Below are 18,934 nucleotides of genomic sequence, written 5' to 3' on the forward strand. Positions count from 1 at the left end.
ACGAGGTAGGTCTCCTCCGGCCCCCCTGGCTCGCGCACAGCTGTCCTGGGGAAGGCGCGCGTCCCGGGGCCGTGGGTTCTGCTCCCCGCGGGAGCCAGGCAGGTGCCCACCGGGGCTGACGCTCCCTCTCTGCCCAGGATGACGAAGTTGACACCAAGAAGCAGAAAACCGACGAGGATGACTAGACAGCAAAAAAGGAAAGTTAGACTAAAAAAGGCCACCGTGACCTATTCACCCTCCACTTCCCGTCTCAGAATCTAAACGTGGTCACCTTCGAGTAGAGAGGCCGCCCGCCCGCCCACCGGGCAGCGCCACCCGCAGACACCACGCTCTCCACCGCCCAACCAAACCACAAGGCGAATTCGCAACCGGGGAGGAAAAAGAACCAAAACTTCCAAGGCCCTGCTTTTTTTCTTAAAAGTACTTTAAAAAGGAAAATTTGTTTGTATTTTTTATTTACATTTTATATTTTTGTACATATTGTTAGGGGTCAGCCAGTTTTGATGATCGCGGATGACCAAACCAGCCTTCGGAGCATTCTCTGTCCTACTTCCGACTTTACTTGTGGTGTGACCATGTTCATTATAATCTCAAAGGAGAAAAAAAACCTTGTAAAAAAAGCAAAAACAACAACAAAAAAACAATCTTATTCCGAGCATTCCAGTAACTTTTTTTGTGTATGTACTTAGCTGTACTATAAGTAGTTGGTTTGTATGAGATGGTTAAAAAGGCCAAAGATAAAAGGTTTCTTTTTTCCCTTTTTTTGTCTATGAAGTTGCTGTTTATTTTTTTTGGCCTGTTTGATGTATGTGTGAAACAATGTTGTCCAACAATAAACCGGAATTTTATTTTGCTGAGTTGTTCTAACAATACCGTCTCGAGTGTGGTTTTTGAGTTTCAATTTCTTCAGGCATCTGTGGGACGGGACGAGGATGGATGGTTTGGGGATAGAAGATGAAGTTGCTTTTTGGGGGGTGCACAGGGTCTGGTGTGGGTTATTGGGGACTGATCTGTGGCTGTGTTTTTGGGGTTTAGCTCAGTGGTTCTGTGCCAGCCTCGCAAGCCCAAGGTCCTGGTACCAAAAAGAATCATAGAGATAATTCTCACTAGTCCAAGCTGGACTCTCCGTGTTCCCCTACCTCAGCCTTCCAAGTGTTGGGATTACAGGGTGTGGCACCACCCCCGGCTGTGCAGCTGGCTGCATTCTGGTTCAGCCCCTGCAGTGATACCAAGGACCCTCCCGGGTGTGATGATTTGGGGGTGTTCCCGACAGCGGAGAGTCGTCCAAGATGGGTCCCCGATCCGTGGAGCCCCTCCCCGGCACAGGCCAAGTAGGCATTTAGCATGGAGACCTTCGTGCAGTGCAGGCTGCCCGGCCACGAGGTGCCCTCTGGTGGTGGCCCTCGTCGTCGCCAGCCCTTTAGTCTCTGGGCTGGTGGCGGTGCCGCTTACCCAGCCCCGCGATCAAGCTAAATCCTGCAGGACTGAAGCTCCCTCGCCCCAGGAGAGGAGGTGGGCAGGGGACGAGGGGCCTCCCGGAGGGGGCGACAGGCTTGCGGGTGACCGGTGGAGCTGAGGTCTCAGCCGAGGCGGTGTCTGGGGCTGTCTCGCCTGAGGTGTCCCAACAGGCAGTGCAGTTGGAGGTCGGGGCGGGGCCTGAGAAGCCACTTGGGTTTACCGCATGCCTTCCTTCCCTGCCCAATGCACTGGCCACGCCCACACCTTCGGTGCACTCCCTGGGGAGGTCGGGGACACTGGGTTATCCGGAGAGCTCCCTGCAGTTCCAGGCCGTCCTGCTGAGACTTCTGCACTTTTCCTGGGTTTTGAGGCCCTACCGATTGCACTACAAGAGCCTAGGGAGGAGGTGGCCCTGTAATCCCAATTACTGCAGTCCCAAGGCTGAGGCAGGATCCCAAGATCCTGTCTAAAAATAAAAGGCCAAACTGGGCGTGGTGACCCATGCCTGTAGTCCCAGCGATTGTGAGGCTGAGTCAGGAGGATCGCTGAGTTCGAGACCAGCCTGGGCTACATAATGAGTTCCAGGTCAGTCTCAACTACACAGTGAGACCCTGTCTCAAAAAAAAGGACCAAGAAGGCTGGGGATTTAGTTCAGTGGTCTGCCCCCTGACTTGCAAGTGCAAGGACCCTAGTTCGATCCCTGGTACCCCCCCCCCAAATTAAAAATACGGGCCAGGGATTTAGCTCAGTGGTTCTGCTGCCCTCCTTGCAAATGCAAGGTCCTGAGTTAGATTCTCTGGTACAAAAAAAAAAAACCCCAAAACAAGAAAAACTGGGGATGTTGTTTAGTGGTAGAGGCCCTGACCAAACTCCAGCACCACCACAAACAAAAAAGGAAACACAAAGCCCAGGATATGTATTTGTGACTCCACAGTGCTCACACACTTTGGTGCTCATAAACCCCTCACACTTGGGGGACCTGTGGTAATCAAGGAGGGCTTCCCTGGGGAGGTGGCATTGAGGGGACCTTGAAGAGAGGGAGCAGCGCACATCGAGTCTCACCCAATCCCCCAGGAAGGACGCGAGCAGTTCAGCCACAGTCACGTTAACAGGGGCCTCAGTCCCCTCTGCAAAATGGGGACAATCGCGCGGGGCGCAAGCCAGGCTGGGGATGCCTTATCAGGCTCTCTAGGCGTGGGGACCCAGCGGCCACCCGTCGCTGCAGCAGAGGTTTGTCCCGCAACCGCCCTGGCTGCTCCCAGAACACACCGTCCCCTAGTGCTGAGCCTAGCACTCAGCCGGGGAACCTGTCCAGTGAGTTCCGGACGACCAGCATCCCACTCCCCAAATCCCCTCCCCTGGGCAGGACTGGACCGCCCCAGGTTGGAGGATTAGCGGGGCACGGGCGCCCTCTGGTGGTCAGAGGACCGGCATCGCGTCTCGGTTCTGTCCAGTCCTGGACGCAGCCCCTTCGCGAGCGCGGGCCCAGCCTGCACTACATAGTGAGACCCTGTCTCAAAAATAGATAAATAAAATAAATAAATAAAACCCCAAAGAGACCAAGAAGTCAAGACTTCGGGCCACTCCAAGAAGTCCTGCTTCCTCTCCGTGCCGACGCGGGTCAGACACCGGAGTGTCGTTCTCCGTGCCGTCCCTCCGGGCAGCCGAGGGCCCATCTCGGGACCGACTGAGGCTCAGGGCTGGCTCCGCGGGGTCAGGATCCAGCCTGGCCTCGGGTCCCTGAGCAGAACCTGTCCTCGCGGGGGACAGAATCCACTGCCAACCTGCCGCTTCAGGCCCCGCGGGCCGATGCCAGTGTCCTGGGTGTGGGCCGGGCCCGCTCACCTCGGTCTCCTCCAGGTGACAAGCACCTCATGACAACCCCACCCCACTTCACTGCTGACCCGGCAGCCCAAGCCGGGACACAGGTGTGCTCACGCTTCCTCTCCCGAGACCTCCACCAGCGCTGCCTCCCGGGGTGACAAGAGAACCAGTCCCACCTCACACTGGCACTGAGCAGATGCTGCTGGTGGTGAGGGCTCCGGAAGGCACAGAGGACATCTGCTGCGTTTGCCACCAACTGCCATGCCTCGCCGTCTTCTTGGGGATCGTTCCCAGAAGCAGCGTCTGGTTTTCCACTTGGAGAAGTCCCCTACTTGCACTCACCTAGTAGAACCTATGACTTGGTTCTGGCCAATCAGTGCCCCGAAGGCTCTGGCTATTCTGATTGGCTCAGAGCTGGCACATGACTACAGTCATCCAATTAGAATGAGTTCTGGGATCCTTGATGGGAAGGATGGGGATGCTGGCCCTGGATCTCTGTCTCTGCTTACTTATGTATTTATTTTTTGGTTTTTTTGAGACAGGGTCTCACTATGCAGTTGAGACTGACCTGGAACTCACTATGTAGCCCAGGCTGGTCTTGAACTCCCAGCTATCCTCCTGCCTCAGCCTCCAGAGTGCTGGTATTATAGGCGTGCACCACCGTGCCCGGCCCTGTCTCTGCTTCTGCTTCTGCCTCTGCCTATTTTGCTGTTGGTGCTGGGCCTCGAGCACGCTAGGAAAGTGTTCTACTACTCTAGCCACATCCTCAGCCCAAATATTTGTTTCTTTTCCCTTGGGGATTTAGACTTAAGAGACTGAGATGGCAAACCCCGGTGTGCTGGCCCGAGTCTATAATCCTAGCACTTTGGAGGCTGAGGCAGGAAGATCGTCCTGAGTTCAAGGCCAGCCTGCACTACATAGTAAGACCTTGTCTCAAAAATAGATAAATAAATGAAGCCCCAAAGAGACCAAGAAATGAAGACTTCGGGCCCCTCCAAGAGGAGGAGAGCTGAGGTAGAGGAAGAGGAACCGCAACCTGTGATTTTGCTGAGTCCAGTCCCCTGTGCCTGAAGCCGCTCGGTCTCTGGCTTCTCATTCAGCCCTCCTAGCACAGGCTGGCTCCCATCTGATCCTCTGTTGCCCGTAACTGAAAGAGCCTCACTAGTACTGAGGGAAAATCAGGGCTCCAAGCTGCAGTCCGCAAGACCGGCCAGGCCTCCAGAAACAGCAGCAGCATGAAGACCGGCGCAGGGCCCTCTCCTCACTGGTTTCTGATCTTGGGGAGGAGCTCAGTGGACTCAGCTGCAGAGTCCTGCCCGGAACTCCGTGCTCTGGGGCAGCCACCTCGTCTCCAGCCCACAGTGGCCCCTGGTCCTGTGGCCCCCTGTGCTCCTGTTTGAACTACTCCTGCAGAAGAGCAGAGACCCCCCCCCTTCAGGCAGCCTGGTAATTCTGCCCCAAGGGGCAGGAGGTGGGACCTGTCCTGCTTGCTAGGTGACCTGACAAGGGTTCTCTTCTCTTCTTTTTATTTTTTTAATTGGTTTTTTTGAGACAAGATCTTACTATGTAATTCAGACTGCCTGTGAACTCACTATGTAGCTCAGGGTAGTTTTAGACTCATAGCAATCCTCCTGCCTCAGCCTCCCTAGTGCTTGGATGATGGGTGTGCACCACCATGTCCGGCTTATAACAAGGGTTTTCTTTTCACAAGATTCACTGGGCCTTGCAGTGTTGAGCCTCCAAGAGAAAGGTTTAACGCGCCATTCTCTCTGAATTTATGTGACCTGAATTTTTTTCAATAGAGCCTATAACATCCAGAAGGACCCTGGTGTCCAGAAGGCTGACTTGCACAGCCCCGATCCAAACAGCTGGTGACATCTCTAGGAGGATGTGCCTGAGGCCGCTGCGCTTGGCCAAGGAGGTCCTTGAGACCACAGGTCTGAGAACAGCAAAAGGTAAAGATGCTCTGAATCTTTCTGGAAACCATTTGAGCTTCTGTGAAGATCCAGAAAGTCTGCACATGTATTTTTGACCTAGAAATTCCACTGCCAGGAAGCCACCCTAGGGAGCCAATCAGGACCGCTGAGGAAGGTTCTAGAGCCAGGTGTCCATGGCAGCCTGCTGGTCAGGGCGACAGAGATGGCCGCTGCTCCTAGGCGGGAGCACGAGGGCTCGGTGGGTACAACCAGGGTCAGGAAGAGCTGTGAAGATTCTCTTTAAATACAGGAAAGCGCTCTAGGCTCATCTCATGGCTTTAAGCCCTTCCCTAGCACCCTCTCTAGAAGTAACCCTGCTAACTGTTAATGTGAGTTCCACGGCTGCAAGGAGTTTTCTTTCTGTTTATCTGTGGGGTTTTTTGGTTTTTTGAGACAGGGTCTCACCATGTAGCCCAGGCTGGCCTGGAACCTGCAGCAATCTTCCAGCCTCAATCTTCCGAGGAGTACAGGTGTGTGCCACCATGCCTGGCCAAGAAATTTGGAGTAAAGTAGAGAAAAGCTTCTTTTAAAATGTCTAGAGGGGGGGAAAAGTTGATACACTATTGTGTCTACAAAGCCAGGCACGGTGGCACAAGCCTGTGAGAACTTGGGAGGCTGAGGCGGGAGGATTGTAACTTCAAATCCCACCTGGACAACTTGACGAGACCTTGTCTCAAAAACACAAAGGAATTATGTCTACAATGTAATCTAATCCTAATACAGAAAAATTGGGCTGGGGATTTAGCACAGAGGCACTGTGCCTGCCTTACAAGCACAAGGTCCTGAGTTTGATCTCTGGTATGGAAAACAAAACAAAACAAAACAGAAAAATCATTAATCCCAAATTACTAGCCACCATACTGTCACTTCTGGGTGACAGAATTATACATTTTTTTTCTTTGTTATTTGGTTTTTTGAGACAGGGTCTCACTATATACTTGAGACTGACCTGGAACTCACTATGTAGCCCAGGCTGGTCTTGAACTCACAGCGATCCTCCTGCCTCAGCTTCCTGAGTGCTGGGATTACAGGCATGTGCCACCACGCCCGGCTTATAAGTTTTTTTCTTTATGAGTCAGTTTTTTCTAAATTGTTTTATTTTTTGATAGGTCTCACTGTGTTACCTAGGTGGGTCTTGAACTTGCGGGGTTTTATATTTGTTTGTTTTGGCACCAGGGATCAAACTCAGGCCCTTGCACTTGCGAGGCAGGCGACAGTACCACTGAGCTAAATCCCCCACCCTTTAACTTGTGGGTTTAAACCATCCTCCTACCTCAGCCTCTCCTAAGTAACTGAGGCTATAGGCATGTGTCACTGTGACTGGCTGTTTTCTAAAATTTTCATAGTCATCGAGGAAAACAAAAGAAAGAGAAGGGAAAAAGAAAGAGGGCCGGGATTTAGCTCAGTGGTTCTGCCGCCTGCCTCGCAAGCGCAAGGTCCTGAGTTTGATCCCCGGTGCCCGCCTCAAAATAAAGGAGGGAAAGAAGGAAGTAAACAACAAGCAAAGAAAGAAACAAGGCAGGAGAGCAATCCACATGACCATTTGGCGTCTTTCAATTTCAAAGTGCTCTATGAAAAGCAAAACAAAACACTGGGTGTCTGTCGGTGTCACAGCTGCTGTGAAGCGTGACCACCGTTCAGTTTCCTCTCAGCGTGTGGCACTGGACAGACGGGGCTGGGTAAGTTCCAGTCGCTTCTGGAGCTAGGGGACCACTTGGCGAAGAGGACGGGGAAGGTGAGATAAAAACTGTGTCCATCACTTTCACGGCGTGGCTTTGAGAGGTTTATTTCCACAGCTCTGGCCCTGGGGGCTCCAGGGACAGCTCCTCGCTGTCCTTGCCATGTCCTGACAAGTGACAGCACAGGAGGTTCTCGGCCCCCAGACCCAGCATCCTGACACTGTCACCTTGGGGGATAGAGTTTCAATGCGAATTTGGGAGACACAAACACTGAGACCATGGTCCGGAGAGAGGAGTGGGGGATGTGGAAGAGGAGACGGAGGGGACCCGGTGGGCGACTGACGGGGGCTGCTCAGGGCCTACCAAAGCCACAAAGGGAGACAACATTTCAGTGGTTAGAAGCCCAGCCCAGCGGCACATGCCTGTAATCCCAGGATTGGGGAGGCTGAGGCAGGAGGATTTCAAATTCAAATCCCACTTGGAGCACGTGGTGAGACCCTGGCTCGAAGTGAAAACTAAAGGCTGGGGATGTGTCTCAGTAGTGCAACACCGCTGGGTTCCATCCCCAGTGCTAAGGAAAGAAACAAACTCTTCAGTGGTTAGCCAGTTGTGGTAGGTTCCTGGTGGGGTTCCTGGAGGAGACCACGGAGGTGCTCTGGGGCAGAGAATGTATTTGTCCTCCAAGAATGCCATGGCTGTAGAATTCAGTGCCACATGACAATCGTAGTCCACAGTGTTTGAAGATTACTATAGGCATAAAATTGCTTCAATATAAAATATATATATTTTTGAGACAGGGTCTCACTATGTAGCCTAGGCTGGCCACGAACTCATGGCGATCCTTCTGCACAGCTTCTCAAGTGGTTGGGATAACAGGCGTGCACCACCTCCCCCGGCATCTTTTTTATTTTTGAGAGGGTGGAGGTGGTCACACTATGTTGCCCGGATGGATTCCTGGGCTCAAGCAATCCTTCTGCCTCATCCTGCAGTAGCTGGGAGTACAGATTTGTACCGCTGGGTCCAGCAAAATGTGTGCTCTCAAGTAAGTGTACCGTTGTTTTCTTGGAGTCGTCCTAGAAAAACTGGCTATAACCTTGACCTAGTTTTATCGAACAAACTGGAGACTGTTGCTGAGTACAAGCCAATCAAGGTCGGTAGTGAGCTGGGGCAGTAGCTCAGTGGTAGAGAACATATCCAGCGTGGTTCGAACTTGGTTCAATACCCAGGCACCACCTACTCCATCGGTAGACATCTGGTGGGAGAAATCTGGATTCTTTTTTTTTTTTTGTACTGGGAATTGAAGTCAGGGCCTTGCACTTGCCAAGCAGGTGCTGGGCGACTGAGTTATATTCCTGGCCTTCTTATTTCTTTTCAGTTTTTTCTGTTTGGTACCAGGGATCGAACTTGCGTCCTGGCGCTTGCAAGGCAGGCCACCGAACCGCTGAGCTAAATCCCTGGTGAATTTTTTTTTTTAAAGACAGGGTCTTGGTATGTAGTTCAGTCAGGCCTTGAACTCACTATGTAACCCCGGCTGGTCTCAAACTCATAGTGACCCTCCTGCCTCAGCTGCCTGAGTGCTGGGATTGCAGTTGTGTGCCACCACACCTGGCTAGGTTATTAAGATTCTAAGCTTAATCAAGGAGTAGACTCCACTTATATAACATGCCTGGCCAAAAATGCACTATAAATGGGAAGAAATGAGCCGGGCATGGTGGTCCATGCCTGTAATCTCAGCTCTTTGGGAAGCTGAGGCAGGCAGATTCCAAGTTCACAAACTAAGTGACTTAGTGGTATAGCAAGACCCTGTCTCAAAATAAAAAATAATAAAGAATGGCTAGGGCTGGGTGTGGTGGTGCATGCCTGTGATCCCAGCACTCGGGAGGCTGAGGCAGGAGGATCACTGTGAGTTCGAGACCAGCTTGGGCTACACAGTGAGTTCCAGGTCAGTCTCAACTACATAGTGAGACCCTGTCTCAAAAAAAAAAAAAAAAAAAAAAAAAAAAGCTGGGGATGCAGCCCAGTACAAGTGCCCTGTGTTCATTATCCAGTACTGAGAAAGAGAAGAGCACACTCCATGTTGTATGAACGTGAAGCCGTAAAAGGCAACCTTAAATTCTGTAAGTAGGTGGACTAATCATCCACAGCTTGATTACACAAGGGTGGCCTGTGTCCCATACAATGTTCAGAGAGCACTGTGTAATCTCTGAGGCACATAACTTAGCCAAAACCGGTTAATTATAATCTACGTTAGACGCTCAGTGACAATGACTGGGCTCATCATCCGGTGTTGGAGCGGAGCTGCTTGGGGGACAGCTTGAGTAAGCCCCTTACGACACTTACAGAGCCAAGGCGGACTGCAGGAGTCGCCTTGCCCTTTGCCTGCATCTCCTTGCGCTAGTGCAGGAATACCATGGTGACAGCAGCTGGCTGCTGTGCAGGCCGGAAGTGGGTGCCCTGCGGCGCTCCTGCTGTGGGTGGTGATGCCTGTCTCTGACTGACATCCACCGGAGGCCCTGGCTTTCTGTGTTCACCATAGCCCTAGTGTCTCAGGAAATTTTTATAGTGCACCCAGGCCAGCAAAACACTCTTCTCTTTTAAATAAGTAGGTCAGAAGGGCCAGGAGTGGTGGCGCACCCCTATGATCCCAGCACTCGGAGCCTGAGGCAGGAGGATCCCTGTGAGTTCCAGACCAGCCTGGGCTACATAGTGAGTTCCAGGTCAGTCTCAAGTACATAGTAAGACCCTGTCTCAACCCCCGCCCCCCCAAAAAAAAGCAGGTCAGAAAAGCTCCTTAGGTATTTTACCCTAGCTCGGTTCATTTTTAAGCCCCATGAGTGGCAACCGTATGCAGTCGTGAGTGCTGGACCCGGCGTTGGATGTCAGGTGGACACCCCCTTGCTTCTCCTGCATATGGACTCTCTCTGGGCGCTCACTTTGCATTGCCGAGACTTCTGAGATCCTGATTTCCCCAAGATACTTCAAAGTGCAACCCACGGTGGAACTTGGCCTCTCAAACTAGCTGTTCTTTGTTTTTCTTTGGTACTGGGGATCCAACTCGGGGCCTTGGGCATGCAAGGCAGGCAGCGGCACCACTGAGCTAAATCCCCGGCCCTTCGAGCTGCTAGCTGTTTGAACGATGTTCATCATTGCTGTTTCCTCTGAAAGTTAAGGAAGCCCATGGAACATCTGCGTGAGCATCGGTGCCTCGGGGTCCCTCGGAAAGGTATGCGAGCCAAGACCATCCAGCAGTCCAGGCCTCCCTGGGTTCATCACAGCTGTGGTAGAAGCCACTGGGCTGCAGACTACATCCACCTGCCAAAACTACAGCTCATTATGTCTTCACTCTTGGGATCATCTGACCAGCATTTTTGCTTCTTGGAGATAGGGTCTCACTGTGTAGTTCAGGCTGGTCTTGAATTCACAGTGATTCTCCAGCCTCAGTCTCCTTAGTATGCTGGGATTACAAGTACATGCCATCCTTCCTGGCAAGACATCACTTTTGAAGCCAGGCGTCGTGGTGCATGCCTGTAACCCTGGCACAGGGGAGGCTGAGGCAGGAGGATTGCGAGTTCGAAGTCAGCCTGGGATACACAGTGGTACAGGGTCAGCCTGGATGATACAGTGAGACTCTGTCTCAAACAAACAAACAAACAAACAAACAAAAAGCTTGTGAAGACAGTGATGGAACTCAAGGAACAGAATCATCATGGAAAGATGGTGCAAGTACCGGAACACAGACACACAGGACTTTTCACACTCGAAGCTGGGTACTGGATGGACAGTAGGAACTCAGGGGCCGGGAGCATGGTAGACAGACCTGCCTCTCCAGGGGAACAACTTGTCCTCAGCCTCACAGCTGCTAGTCTGGTTACCAGAAGACTTCTTTTTGGAGACAGGGACTCGCTACGCAGTACAGGCTGGCCTCCTGCCCAAGATCTTCCTGCTTCAGCCTCCTGAGTGCCACTGCGCCCAGTTCTCAGGAAACTTAATGGTTGGTATCGATAAGGGGTCACAGAGCCTATGGCACTCAGAGGAGGTCCTGGCTTTCTCCCTTGCTTCAGACCTGGAAGCGCTGCTGCCACGCCCCTTCCAGCCTCCGGCGGGACACTCCCCATCCTGCGCTCCGCTCGAGAGGACACTCTGGGAGCAGCAGCTGGGGGCTGCTCAGGGATAGGAGGATGGGTCGGCCGCCCGAGTAACCACAGCCCAGCTCCTCGAATGGAGAAGCATCTTCATTTCCAGGGCCAGGCCAGGTTCAGGCGCCAGAGGAAGGAGGATGGAAGCCATACCATGCTAAAGACGTAGGAATCTTTTAATTCATGTTTTAATTACATTATGAAATAATAGTATCAGTCTATTTTACAAGTTAAATGTATGAGATGTATGAAATAGAAATGGTAGGAAAAAGTTAAACGTGGGGCAGAAATGTGAAGTTTTTCAAAACCCAGGGCCAAAGGGAGCCTCCGGCCAAGGTGGCGGCAGCAGGTGACAGGCGCGGTGGCGGCGGACAGCGGCCGTTTCCCTGCTCGCGCCAGGACAGAGTCCGTGTGGGCCAGAGAGGCCCAGGCAGTGGGAGGTGGCAGCTGGGGAGAAAGAGCCTGGTTACCTGTGCAGGGCGCCCCCGGTGTGGGGCGTCTGCGTCGGGGAGTCGGGCCGAGGGGTCAAAACTCAAACGCGGAGGAAAAACAAAAGTTTCCTCCTCCCTCCAAGCCCCAAATTCATGAAGTGCACACAAATTCTTCACTCAAATGTAGAAAAGTCTCACTCTGGATGTGCTTACGAGAAGGTCGTCGTCAAAAAACTTTGTTTCTATGATGACGTTCCCGCTGCGAGCAGAAAGGAGAGAGGGCAAGAGACAGCATGAGCCCAGAGTGCAGCTTCGGCCGGGGTGGGGCTCCAAGGCCGTCCTGGTTGGACCCCCACCCAAGAGAGGGTCCCGAGAGAGAGCCCCTGCCCAGCCGCCCGCCCAGCTCCTCTGGTCCTTGCTCCCTTCTTAGCCTCTCCATGCCTGAGGGCTAACGTGGGAGGAACTGGGACCAGCCAACCGCTCACTGAGTCACGGGCGACTGTTTTTGGGTATTCTCACAAGTTAAGCAACACGGTGTTTCTGTGGAAGGTAGGACATAGCTTGAAGATGATCTCACAGATGGACTGGTTTTAGTACTTGAAAGAAATCAGGCCTGGCCCAGAAGTCAAATGTAATAAGCCAAGTGTAGTGGCGCATGCCTAGAATCCCAGTACTTGGGAGGCTGAGGCAGGAGGATCACCCAAAAGTTCAAGGCCAGCCTGAACTACATAGCAAGACCCTACCTCAAAAACCAAAACTAAAGAAGTTAATGAAGTATACAAAATGTATGCCCTACCGGGGCTGGGGTCCATCTCCAGGGCAGGAAAAGCAATCCCTCTTGCACAACCCTAGGCTTCACAGGTTAGTTAATTAATCAGGAGTGACATTCCTCTTGTAATTAATCATAAAACAGGTAACTAAGGTGCTCAGAATTGGATGAACTGACAGGGTACAGAGCAGCAGTAGTGTGTGTGGCTGGTATGTGGAAGGTGCTGGTCTGATTCCCAGCCCTACATGCTACTACTGTAATAAAAACATCCCATTTTTTTTTTTTCTAGTATCCGAGGATCAAACTAAGGACCTTGCACTTGTGATGCAGATGAAGCTCCACTGAGCTAAATCCCTGGCCCTATAATGAAAAATCTATTGAAGAAAAAACTTGTTTAAAAAAAAGTAAATAGGCCGGGTGTGGTGGCGCACGCCTGTAATTTCAGCACTGGGGAGGCTGAGGCAGGAGGATCACTGTAAATTCGAGACCAGCCTGGGCTACATAGTGAGTTCCAGGTCAGTCTCAACTATGCCACCCCGCAGCCTTCACTCTTATTTTCTCAATTATCTGTGGGACTAGTTCTTTTTTGAGGGGGCTAGTTCTCTAGAAGGTGCTTAGGGTTATTAAAACTTTTTATTGTTGTTGTTTTTGAGATAGGGTCTTGTGTGTAGCCCAAGGTCTTGCTAGACTTGGCGATTCTCCTGCCTCAGCCTCCTGAATGCTGAATGCTGGGAGTGTAGGTGTGCACCACCACACCCAGAGAATAACTGCTTTTGCAGTGTAAGGGAACCCAGGGTCTCATGCCAGGCATGCTCCAGCAGTGAGCTACCCTCTTAGGCCTCCTAAATATTTGAAACACTAATGTCTTTTCCCAAGATAAAATGGTAGGTGGGCAGTTACTGACAGTGTTTTTGGACAAAGAACAAATCAACTTTTCTCTGAGAAGGAAGTATAACTTTTTTTTTTTTTGAGACAGGGTCTCACTATGTACTTGAGACTGACCTGGAGCTCACTATGTAGCCCAGGCTGGTCTCAACCTCACAGAGATCCTCCTGCCTCAGCCTCCCGAGTGCTGGGGGATTACAGGGATGCGCCACCAGGCCCAACGGAAAGTATAACTATTAAATTGTAAGTGAGTCTCTGAAGACATGTAACCAAACCTCTTCCTCTAGGACAGCATTAGGACTGGCAGGTGGTGCTGTGGTGACACAGCCTGGGGATGCCAGGGGATGGCAGGCAGGAAGGAGCCAGTCCCCTGCCGGGTCTGGTGGGGCTCTGTGAGGTGAGGGCCTCAGGCTGCGGGGGCTGTCACTGTCAGGGTGGCAGGCAGGCTGGGGCATCAGGGACTGTGGTCTCCTCTGATCCTTTCTGCCCTGCCATGCTGGCCTTTCTCAGGGAGGAGGCTCCGTGCCCGCAGGCCCTACCCAGCGCTGCGCTGCACTCACGTGAGGACGCTGGCGGGCATCATCTGCGACTCGGGGGCAGCCTCTATCAAGGACTGCCAGGTGTTTGTGGAGTTGGGGATCACAAAGCCAAACTCGAAGAACCACTCTGAGGGAGAAAGGAGAAGTTGGGTGAGCAGACACCCTGCCTAAAGTTTAAGGGTCCTCTGTCCCCTCCGGAGAGGGGTCCTCATCCTGCTCAGAACCCTAAAGGCCTGCTGGGCTTCCCAAGCTGCCACACCTCTCCTCCTCCCGCTCCAGGGCCTAAGGGGCTGCGCCGCGGACTTCGGACAGGCCCCTCCCCTGGACTCTCGGCCCTGCTGGCCACCGTGCCCAATGATGCTGCACGTGGCTCCTGTCTCAGGCCCTGGCCAAGGTGCTGTGTGGGTGCCACATGGGCCACGCTTGCCCGGCTCCCGAGGCCTTGCTCTGCTTTGTCTCACGGGGTCCTCAGGCTCTGCAGCAAGCTGAGCGGTGAAGCAACCGCTCTCCTGGTGGGCGGGCAGTGGATACCTTCTAGGCACTGGCCTTTGAAGTAAACCTTTTGCTCCAGGCGGAACTTTTCCATTTGCTCCGCCGAGGAGAAGTTCAGCTCTCGAGACACCGCTTTGCACTTGAGGATTTTCTTGGGAACGCGGGCTGATGAGAGAAAAAGAAATGGAACCATGTGATGCTGGTGCGGTCCGGCCGAGCCTTGCTCCAGGATGACATTTGAAGTGACCCTGAGTCACCCGGACAGGCCTCCTGCACCCTCCCTGCTCTCTTTACCTGGCTTTTACCTAGGAGAAAGAAATGTGAGGGCCTGTCCACGTCAGCAGCAGTGGTGGATTTGTGCCTGGCACTGGAGGCCACCCGCCCCTTTGTGGTCCCAACTCAGCCCCAGGGCCCAGGACTTGGACGGTACCTTCATGCTCCACACCAGGGACGGACAGGTCTTCCGTTCCTTGCCAGAGAATCTTCCCTGTCTCAGCGTCCCGAAGGTTCATCCAGTTGCTGACCAGAGGGATTAAGGAAAGAGAGGCCAGGAAGCGGTTTCTAGTCTGTCCACTGGGGTCAACTTTTGTTTCCTCCTGCCTCAGCCTCCTAAGTGCGGGGATTACAGGAGTGTGCCACCACACCTGCCCGTTTCTGTTTTCTTGAGACCGAATTTTCCTGTGTAGCCCAGACTAGCCTCAAACTAGAGCTCCTCTTTGGAGGAGTTCCACCTTCACCTGCGAACTTGTCTTCTGGCTTCCAGTACAGAAACCAGCCTCCAGCACAGCCCCTTTGGCCTCCTAATAGGAACTTGCACAGGACACTAAGTGAGCTCCAGCCCTCTGGCCGGATCTTTTGGGTCTCCAGTGTGCAGATGGACCTTTTGCACACATCCACACCTGACTCTGGACAGCCGTTGTAAGCCAATCTTGTACATTTTTATATATTTGTATATCTTACATGAAATGTTTCTCTAGTTAAAAAAAAAACCTGGAGATCTTCCTGCCTCAGCCTCCTGTGTGACTACAGGTGTGCCCTACCAGGCCCAGCTAAAACATATTGCTTTAACAGCTTTTTGCTCACCAGATTTTTCAGAGAAAAGGAGGCAGTGTTGTAAGACTCAAAGGTCAGGCCATCTCCAGTCTTGAGAGAGGAGGATTAGGTGGAGAAGCTCTAAAGGAGGGGCTAGGGTACTATTTATAAACACCACCCTCTGGGTCAGCCCGGTCTCTCTGCTCATTGAAAGCTCCATGGTGTTTTGCCGGGCGGATGGGCTCAGAGGAGCCCTGTACTACTGCGGGGAGCCTCCGGCTGCTTCCGGTAGTGGCATTTTCTTGTTTGGAACCTGGCAGAATAAAAGCGCGTTCTGACAGATGAACGTAAAATCATCTCCAGATAAACTGTGGAGCAAATTAGTAAGCTTCACAGCAAAACCCACAGCCTGCGAAGTGTACAGCCTTGGAAAGGTAAACAGGAAGTAAATATCCCATAAATATTCAAGACAGGAGACCTGGGCGCACCGGAAGCCTCCACTCGTGGGTGCGTGTGTGTCCATGGGATGCTTGGGGGCTGGAATGCGATGAATAGGGTGCTGGATTTCCTTGAGAGGTGACTACAGGAAGTAGGATAAAAGAGCTTAAAGTATTTAAGGCAGGCATGGTGGCATACAGCTGTAATCCCTGCAGACCGGGGGCTGACGGAAGTCTGAACCTTGGCAGGGCAATTTCGCAATTTAGGGAGACCCTGACTTGCCGAGATCCTCCTGCCTCTGCCTCTGGACAGCTGGCATTACAGGTGTGCGTCAGCACGCTGCGGCCTCACTAATAAACAGACCCACTGTACATCCCAGCGCCACACGGGCCAATGGGAGGAAGGAGACGCCCCGGAAGCAGGGGAGTCTAGGAGTGTGAGGGAGGCACAGTGGGCACAGAGGAGAGAGACGGGGACACAGAGAAGGATGTGAAGCAGGCTTCGAGAGCGACAAGAATGACAAGACACAGCTAAGATGCCATGTAGGACCCAGGAGACAGGGCCAGCACAGGAAGGCACAGAGGCCCAGGGAAGTTGCAGATGCGACCCGCGTTGTCCCTGCACCCTCACCTTGGGTTCTCAGAGCTCCACAGAAAAGCTCTGAGGCTGATGGCAGAGGGGAAGCGGGGCTTTGCCGCCCTGAGGCAGGCGGGACCTGTGTGGTTAGAGGACCCGAGGCCCGCGCTTCCGCCCAGCGCTTGGCACAGGGCCTGGGCCTCAGGAAGCCGACCACTAGCTGTTATTCACCATCGTTGTCACTTCCCATCTGGCCCCTGGGGGGTGTTCCCTGCGTTCATCCTTGTCTCATTGCCCATTTATTCACTCATTTATACATATCAGTCTAGCTGGTTTTATTATCAATGACTGTGCTCTGACACTACATATTTATCTTCAGTGTGAAAGAATTTCAACACTAAGCATTCTGGTTAAAAGCATTTATTTGTTTTTGTTTGTTTTGAGACAGGGTCTTACTATGTAACCCAGTCTGGCCTAGAATTTGGGCAATCCTCCTGCCTCAGCCTCCTGAGTGCTGGCATTACAGGTGTGCACCGCCACGCCCAGCTCCTTAAGATTTTTTTTGGCACCGTGATCCAAATCAGGACTTTGCGCTGAGACACTGAGCTAAATCCCCAGCCCTCCTAAACATTTTTGATTGACATATATCTGTGATGGCTGGACCTGACTGTAAACAGGACAGATGAAAAGCAGTAGGTTCCAGCACTGTGTATTCATCAGATGAACTCTGGAAAACTAGAGAGCGCAGGGGTCCAGGTAAAGCAGCAGTTAGTGCTCTATGGCGGCACTGACTCCTTGCTTTTGATTGCACTGCGGCTATCGCTTCTCAGCCTTTTGGCTAAGGTCAAGTGTTGACTACACTGCGGCTATGTGAAGCATCAGCACCCAGTGGCACTGGATGAAAGGTACGTGTCGATGCACTGTGTTATTTCTGCAACTTCTTATAAGTCTAAAGTTATTTCAAAATGAAGCTTAAACCAGGCATGTTAATGCACACCTGAAATCCTAGCACTCAGGAGGCTGAGGCAGGAGGATCGCTGTGAGTTCGAGGCCAGGCTGCGCTACACAGTGAGTTCAAGGTCAGCCTGAGCTATATACCAAGACCCTGTCTTAAAAAATTTTTTGAAAAGAAATAATTTTCTCTGTGGCCTTCACTACCCCACCGATTCACTCTACTGCAGTTTAAACCCTGTCACTCAAATTTTTTTCCTTAAGAATTAAGAGTAAAGCTATCAGTGGGAATGGAGTGACGGAGTCACCCAGTGGTAGCGCTCAGGGCCCTGGTCTTAGCCCCAGTGCGCCTGCCCGTGTCCACACCCACACCCACCCACACCCCCCGGAGTACGTTACTCCACTACCCCCAAGGACAGCAGTAACTTCAATCAGGAGTGATGCAGGTGAAGTGAAAGAGGACCTGCTCAGCAGGGCCAGGAGCGGGAGCCTTGGGGAGCCCTGTTTTTGTCTTCTGTGGTTGGGTATTTATTTCTCACCCTGAGAACTCCAGGTTGTGAAAGTGGGGGAGAACGTGTGGACAGAGCTGGGGATGGTGATTCTGAACTGGGTAACTACAAAATAAAGGTATTTCGTACGGAAACTTGAAGGAGTAAACTGGCTTTATATCAGTGAGTGAGATGCAGGCTGTGTACCCCAGGCTGGCCTCGAACTCACACCGATCCACCTAGTGCTAGGATCACAGGTGTGCGCCACCATGCCTGGCTGGCTTTATTTTAGAGAGAAGGCGAAGAGTGTTTGCTCTTTAACAATTTCAAGGATGGAATGGGGAAAAAACATGCGTGTACAGCATGAGGTGGCAGCATGGGCATCACTAAGTACACCAAAATAGTCTTTAAACTTGCAACAACTGTATGGTATTGAATAGATGAATACATTAGAAAATCTAGGTATAACCATTATATGTTTTCTTTTAACCATTATATATCTTTATACATGCTAAATTCTAAGTCAGTGTAGAAAAATTGTTATTTTGTATTGCAATATACTCCAACTGGCCTCAAGAATTAGAAATAAGGAAAATACTGGTGAATATTTAGGTGATCAAAGGAAAAGAAAGGCCTCTCTAAGCAGAAGAGCAAAACAATATATCATAAAGACTAAAGCATATGTAATTCTACAGAGAAAGTTCTGGACTTGCATGGTATTAGTAGGAGGGGTTAAGGCTGGGGTTGGAGGTCAGAAGAAATTCGATTAAAAAATTTTCCAGGTGTGGCGATACACACCTGTAATTCCAGCACTCAGGAGGCTGAGGCAGGAGGATCACAAGTCTGAGACCAGCCTGCGCTACATAGTGAGTTCAAGGCCAACTTGAATTATGAGGAAGGTGGCAGAGCCACTGAGCTGAATCGCTGGCCCTCCAACCTGAATTACATAGGGAGACCCTCTCTTCAAAACAAGACAAAACAAAAAACCACAACCTTTTATAACTCCAAATCATGATAAAGTTAAATGAAAAATTACAAAGATATCTATAATATGACAAGGAAAGGGGCAATGCCCTACTATAAGAAACATCTATATAAGAAAAGCCAGACGAGGTGGCACACGCCTGTAATCCCAGCACTTGGGAGGCTGAGGCAGAACTGCCGCGAGTTTGAGACCAGCCTGGGCTGCATAGTGAGTTCCAGGTCACTCTCAACTACATAGTGAGACCCTGCCTCAAAAAAAAAAAAAAAAAAAAAAAA

The 18,934-nt window shown here is 51.7% G+C and overlaps 1 protein-coding gene across 1 annotated transcript in view; it reads right to left on the minus strand.

The window, feature by feature from the left end:
• Positions 1-11,660: 11,660 nt before the first annotated feature.
• The window catches only part of Pde6d (phosphodiesterase 6D), a 17,522-nt gene continuing 10,248 nt past the window's right edge, over positions 11,661-18,934 (minus strand). The window contains exons 2-5 of the mRNA XM_010631754.3: positions 14,620-14,881; positions 14,229-14,354; positions 13,719-13,824; positions 11,661-11,763 (exon numbers count right to left, since the gene is read on the minus strand). Coding sequence (XP_010630056.2) covers positions 11,682-11,763; positions 13,719-13,824; positions 14,229-14,354; positions 14,620-14,881 — 576 coding nt within the window. The 3' untranslated portion in view covers positions 11,661-11,681. The remainder of the gene's footprint in view (positions 11,764-13,718; positions 13,825-14,228; positions 14,355-14,619; positions 14,882-18,934) is intronic.

This window comes from Fukomys damarensis, unplaced genomic scaffold, assembly GCF_012274545.1.
Source record: "Fukomys damarensis isolate Sample0158 unplaced genomic scaffold, DMR_v1.0_HiC HiC_scaffold_16, whole genome shotgun sequence".
In the NCBI taxonomy this organism is placed as follows: Eukaryota; Metazoa; Chordata; class Mammalia; order Rodentia; family Bathyergidae; genus Fukomys; species Fukomys damarensis.